The 6,975-nt window shown below is 33.8% G+C and overlaps 1 protein-coding gene across 2 annotated transcripts; it reads right to left on the bottom strand.

The window, feature by feature from the left end:
• Nucleotides 1-1,676: 1,676 nt before the first annotated feature.
• Nucleotides 1,677-6,350, bottom strand: LOC113767130 (cilia- and flagella-associated protein 20). 2 transcript variants are annotated; one of them, XM_027311309.1, is made up of 6 exons: nt 6,279-6,350; nt 4,421-4,500; nt 4,302-4,333; nt 3,623-3,864; nt 2,197-2,433; nt 1,677-2,095 (listed from the first exon to the last, which is right to left on the bottom strand). In XM_027311309.1, exons 2-6 carry the CDS (start codon nt 4,471-4,473, stop codon nt 2,087-2,089), a joined length of 573 nt encoding a protein of 190 aa, XP_027167110.1. In that variant the 5' UTR covers nt 4,474-4,500; nt 6,279-6,350; the 3' UTR covers nt 1,677-2,086. The 2 variants fall into 2 exon arrangements, with proteins under 2 accessions (XP_027167110.1, XP_027167109.1); XM_027311308.1 differs by lacking the exon at nt 6,279-6,350 and having other exon boundaries at nt 4,421-4,520.
• Nucleotides 6,351-6,975: the final 625 nt, after the last annotated feature.

Here is a 6,975-nt window from a genome sequence, read left to right as displayed (position 1 = left end):
ATTATATTTTATGTATTAAAATAAATACAAAAATCTAGAAAAAAGAATGGGAAGTTTAGAAGATATTGAGAGGGTCTCTGTTAAAAATCCTCTCTGCAATACATATAGATATAGATTATAAAATGATAATTTGCTGTAAATTCAATGACTTTACAAAATAGTTAAAAGATTACAATAGGTTGTTAATATCCATTAAACAAGTGATTAGGCAACTGGTGAGACACAAGTGTGACATGAATTTAGACGGAAAATGTAAGAAAGATTGAATGTTGCAGATATACATGTATCGCATTCAATGGTATACGTAATTTTAACATTGTTGAGATATACATAAAAATGAGTTATGATAAGAAAAAAGATATACATAAAAATTAGTTATACTAAATCTCTACTTGTACCAAACCTGTAGAGCAAATGATGCAAATTGGTTATCAAACTATTGAAAATTTCATATTTTTGTCACTTAATTTTTTTAACTAAAATGGTCACTCAGTTAATATATATATATATAATTTTAGATCAAAATTGTATTAACTGAGTGAAAAAAACACATTTTTATTAGCTGAGTAAAAGAAAATTTGTTCTTACTAGCGAGTGACCATTTTAAGTTAAAAAAAAATAGAGAATTAGTGGTCCTTTTGCACTATTTGCTCAAATTAGTCAGGGTAATCAAGGTATCTGATTTGGTACACAAAATTTTAATTGGACAATGTTGGAGAGAGTTACTTAGACCTTGTTGGGATTTAGAACAAATGTGGATAGTGAAATTTTAAATAAGACCACAATTAAGTTTAGTTAAGCAGGTCAATGCCTATTTCAATTGCAATCCAGATTGGACGGTTCAGTTAGGTTAAATACTAGGTGCCAAATTTATTTGCATGAAGTACCCGAAGAGAGGACATACCTCAAGATCCACACTCCTTAATTAATATATTTTCAAATCATTCAGTTAAGATATTGTCGAAACATTTGTTGTCAACGTACTCCTCATTTAAATACTAGACTAGTAGTTAAAGATATCGTCACAACAAAATTGCCCTCTTCATTAAACAAGGTTACGATATTAGATGTATTCATCTGTTGTTGATATTAAAAGCACTTGTGCATATGATGGAGGAAACTTAACACAGAGAAGTCCCACCACCAATTTCGTCAATGGGTGCATAACCTGCAGCAGTGCATATAATCTGTGCGTCATATCCATGCTCGGAAATGTTTCACTGCACTAAGCACTGAAAGCAGCTTTAACCTTTGCGTGCTAGGATAGGGCAAAAAAACCAACTGGTACTTCACCACATGCAAAAAAGAAAAACCCATATTGTATTGCGTCAAAATGGCATAATCAAAATCTCAAAAAACGATGTACCTCAAGGCTATAAACCACACCCATTTCATGTAATGTAGTCAGCCTGCAACAGTTATTGTACCAATATTCCCTACTCCAACTTTTGCCACTCAAAGCACCAGATTCAATGAGATAGGGAAGCTGCAAGCATAGCTCCTGCCTGCAGCTATGCAGTTTATGTACCTTTCCATTCCAATCATTTGAAACCCTTTACACCGGTTTCATTGAGTAATACATGTAATGTTCAGGTAAAAATTTTTGGTCATCAAAAAACAGATGCAGAACCTGATCCGTTGCCCCCACAATTAGCACCGATCTGTTGCGTGCAGGATGTTTCCAATATCAGATAATTAATTACAAAAAGAGAAGTGTCTTTTCCCATGAAGATCAAGTATTTCATGGGAACATTAATCAGCACTCGCCCAAATTTGACAAGAAGTTTTAATTTCCAGATACCAGGCTCTCCAGTAAAGTTGTTGAGTAATTCATAAAGTCATAGCATTACATGTATAACAGCAGCAAGTTCAAATCCTTACCATCTATTTCAAAGTCCATCCAAGAGCAACTGGAACATAAAAGACCAGCACCATGGCACTAACACTAAACGTGTTGTATTAATACCTAAGCTCCCGATGAACTCATCACACAACTTCTAAAACTTGTACAAGCGGAATTCGTGGTGGAAGTATGAAGCATTTGTCCAACCTATTGTCAAGCGCCATTGACCCTCTGAATAGCATGTCAGGCTTTCTGAAAATAAAGCATCATGAAAATCTTTAAGTTTTACAATGAAAAGAGGTTTTATATCAAATCTGAAAACTGTAGTGATGCAAACTGTAGCTAAAGTTTACCTGCATCGGAAGGTACAACTTGAATTCTGGTGGGAGTTCTTCCTCAGAATACAGCCGGTCAGAGAAATAAATTCTTCTCAAGCGGCAATTGGCATGAACCTGAACTCTCAAAGTTTCAACATAGTTGGTTCCATATGCTCGTCTTGTCAAATCAGTTAGATTCAACTGGATCTGATTCCAGCCTTCATCCATTCTCAATGGCATGGTGCAGATATATGGTTTCACCCTGGTAACCGCCTACAAAAAGGACATGTAAATTCAGTCTCCAATAGTTAAATCACATTGTCATTTCACTCACGCAAAGAATCTTATTTAGATTTCAGCAATATTTCTGAAATTTCCATAGTTAGCCTCCAAAACAAAAGTAATCCAGCATAAGAACCAAAAATCAAGATAAAAATAATTGCACAAAAGCTGTTCCATCATCCAACACAAATAAGATACCGCCAAAATCTATTGGGTTTGTTTGGACAAAGAAAATTTGCAAGATTTATTTCAGATTTTGTTTTGCTTGCATCATACACACAATTCCCAATTACCTTTTTATCTCACATACATCACATCACAAAAAGTACTACAGTAACTGGATCAAATAAATCATCCAAATAAATTCTTATCCAAACAAACTCATTATTTTCTAATATTTATTTATAGTTTGCCTCTTTCAGAATATGTCCCTCTTTTCTATTCGGGTTTTTCTTTCCCTGTCTGGCTGGCATGGATACTTGAGTATTCAAACTCATCAAAACAACATTGCTCCCTGATTTCCAGTAATGAAAAAATTCCATGAGTCCATCATATGCATAGGTGAGACTCATACAAGGAGATGCATAAATCCTTACTGTAATATGAAATGATAAAAGAATCTAAAAGAAAGAAGGCAAGAGGTAAACATGCTGAGAAGAATGTGCAGCAAAAGTTAAGAATTAAGTCACTACAGGACAATAACAATACTACTAATGCATCAATTCGTGTCACATGACATCTTAACACCAGATGGTGTCAACCTAGCTAGGACATTAGTTTAGCCAAATGGTTTCCACCAAAGGCCAGACAAGTCATTTGCCCTTGCAATTCAAGTAGAATTTGGCAAGACATGAATGCTTTACACCTTTCTGTTCTAACCATGTCAACAGCCCAAAGGTAGAGGGCAGACTACTTACATAACACAAAATAAAGCACCAAGATTATTTCCATCTTTGGTATGACTTGAACTCAGCAGGCAATAAGAATACACCTTTCCAAATAGTAGATGTACAATAATTTTTAAAAAAAGTAGAAAAATTAATTCCATTTTCATGTTAGTTGGCCAACATATCTTTTAACAAAACTTTTAGATCTTTGACAATTCTTCAAATCACAATGATGTTATGCTTTTGTTAGTTTATTCTATTAACCTGCTGACCACTGGGAAAGACTTACACACTTGATAGTTTGAAGCACGAAATCGCCGGCGAACATTTTTATCATCCAGCACCTGAATCTCGAAAGTGAAGTACTTCTTCGGATTTTTAACAATCATAACTAGAAATGGAAGCTTTATACCAAGTGTTGCATTTGGATCAGCTGGGCATGTAATATATGTTGATTGAATATTTGATCCTACAATCTCAAGGACATTGGACTGTATGTCTTCATCTTGAATACGCTTGATCTGGCCATTGACAACTGCAAGAAATTGGAAAATTACAATATCTATGAAGACAGAGATGTAAAAATGTAAAGATAAAGAATCCTAAAGATGGATCTTCTCACACAGTTTGTACCTAGTAAACACACTAGCTGTTTGCATCTAGTAAAATAGCTCCCTGTGCTAGCATCTCAACACTAATCTAAGACAAGCTGTGTTAAAAAAAGAACAAACACAACCACTTATTTATGGAGGTTGAGCATGCCAATGATAGACAAAGACAAATCTAAATCTGCAATTTGTGACATCAAAATCCATGGTACAATTCCATAGCTCTCCACAGGGGAACAATAACCAGAACTAATTTTCTAAAAGCAATCTACAAGAGCCTGAGACGGTCATGTAATCAATCCAAAAATTTTAGTAATATTTTACTGCTGAGAGATGAAGTACAACAGTTTTTGCAGTTACTCACCTTCTTTATCCCATATCTGCAAAGGCTTGCTCCTAATGAACATGACAGATAAAAGCAGTTTGGGGTTAAGTGTAGATTGATGGTAAACTGAAATCCATTTAAAAGTTAATTCCACATACCCCAGGCTGTATAAAATGGACAAAAATCCAGACTGAAAGGTGTTCTTAAACATTCCTTCAACTTGATATTCTGTGAACTACTGCAATGAAAAATAAAACACTAAAAAAAAGTTTACACTAGATATGCATGATAATTTTGAAAAGAAATAACTTAGACGTACATCAAAAGGACTTCAGTAAAGGAAGAAGTTGCAAAGTACCTTGACAAGAATTTGTCAGTCAAGATGCAACACAACAAAAGTTACACTTTGTAATTATGATTGAAAACTACAAAATATTCAAGGCTTAAAAATCTGATAAACAAACAAACTGGCCAACTTTTTAATCTATTTGATGCACAGAAGGTAATAAGAATAGAAATATTAAAGCTCAATAGACAGACATGACAAAAGGTACCATTTCAACTCTTGATTGTCAATAACTTGTTAGTTTAATTGTGTATGTATATCAAAACGATAAGTAAAATCAAATATTATAGCAGTTGAACAGCTGCTATATACTATTCTTTTAGAAGCTATTCTGCCTTATCTGCCTGCATGCATAAGAGGCTGCAATTTTTTCCAATTATATGATCCTCCCAACCAATCTGCAACATAAGTAGAAGCAACTTATCCATCCTCTTCAGATATCATATGGACCATGAATTGACTTTATAGGAAACTTCTCGAGAATCTGCTTTTGTATAGATTTATTACTATTTTGGCCACACAGATTGACACCTGTCATTGATAACTTCAACCTTATGCAATAGAAAACAGCAAAGCCGATGAAGCATTCTTTAATTTCCCATTGGTTCAAAAAGAGAAGGAAAGTACAATCTTTTAAGCTTGATAAATTTTAGGTAGTACTATTTTTTTTTTGTAACCAGCAATCAAACTTGAAATGGACTCTAACTAACATCCCTCAAGGTATAGTTTACGAAAATTATCTAAGAGGAATAGGTATCAGAAACAAGAATTAAATCAAACAGCCAAATTTGGGACATCATAAACATGAGCAACAATGTTCTTCGCTAAACGACTAAATGCATTTAGCCACTTATAGCTGAGTCCAACTAATACATATCCATTGAACCAACCCATTTTCTTCTCTTTTTTTTTTTTTTTTGGGGGGGGGCTGTCAATAAATTCGAAAACAGAAACTTTACTAGAGACTATTTTACATTCCTCCGCTCCCTCACATAATTTTCTTTCTTTCTTTATCCTCTTTTTCCATTTTCCCATATTTGATGCTAATTGAACTTTCGTCGTAGCCGCATTGCACTTCAATTCAGCCGGTTCAAAGTCTTCACAGTACAAGAAAGCAAAAAGCACAAGAACCCTATCCATCCAACTATAGAACGCCAAAACGAGCTTGGATTATAATTTCCCAGTGAAGAAGCACTTTCTACTGACTTTTCATCTCTTTTCCAGAATAACTAAAACATCATGAATATTGCTACTGAATCCCTACAAATACCTATGTCCTCCACCCACTAAAATCTCGAATACTATCCCCCCCCCCAACCCCCGGGAGCTATCTAATTCACTGACGAAAACACAGGGGAAAAAAAAAGACGAAGAGAAACTTGCTTCTGTTGCATGTTAAAAAAATCCTTATACGAATTGCAGCAAGAATTCAAGAACTCCATTACACAATTAATTCATCAATTGAAAAAAAAAAAGATAAAATTGGGCAAAAAAAAAGAGCCCTAAAAACTATGGGAAAATAGGATTAATTAAACGATAATAAATCAAAATTCAACTCATATACAAGGAAGATTGCAACAATAACAAAAGCGAAAGAAAAAGACAACTAAGAACAGCTAATCAATCAGTTAAATTTACAGCAAAAAGGATTTCGAATTGCTTCGCCTTACCTGCTAGGGAAGGAAGAGAAAGAGAAAGCAGCGCTTATGAAAAAGATAGGAAACCTTGAAATTTCCAGAAAATTTTGTAGGACAAAAAAATATAGTAATATAAATGAAAGGGTTAAATGCAATAAAACCCCAAACTTTTTACACAAGTTGCTATCTGCCCCAGAGGTCTATTGATACCTAAATGCACACCCAAGTTGTTTTTTATGATTTGTCATGGCTAATGTATTTAGGATGCGAAAATTACCCAAATAGCATGCCACTTGTATTTATTGAGTAAACTATAAAAGAATTTGCCTAAATGTTGAATAGAGAAATTTAGGTTAAAGAATGTGAGTATGGTCGTAAAGAAGATGGAATATTGGAAAAAAAATTTATAATCAGATTCAACCATGAACATTCAAAGTGTTGAATTTTGGAAATTAGTGACTACGACTTTAGTGGTTTCAAATCCATGTTATAATAAACAAAAGATAGTGAAGGTATAATCTAATTAATTGCTATCAAAATCTTCAAAGATTTGCAAATTTAGTCCATCTCAATATAACTATCATTCATAAATTAGTTAATGAGATTTTTTAAGATAGACAAACTATGGTTTTATCATCTCGTGCCAAATGAATGATGTAGAATTTAAAGAAAATGTCAATATAAGTTTAAAACTCAGGGCTCACTAGGATTGCAAATAAGAGGAATCGAG

Source organism: Coffea eugenioides, chromosome 3 (genome assembly GCF_003713205.1).
Source record: "Coffea eugenioides isolate CCC68of chromosome 3, Ceug_1.0, whole genome shotgun sequence".
Taxonomy (NCBI): domain Eukaryota; kingdom Viridiplantae; phylum Streptophyta; class Magnoliopsida; order Gentianales; family Rubiaceae; genus Coffea; species Coffea eugenioides.
Note: the sequence above shows the minus strand (reverse complement) of the source record. Positions and strands in the feature narration are given on the sequence as shown.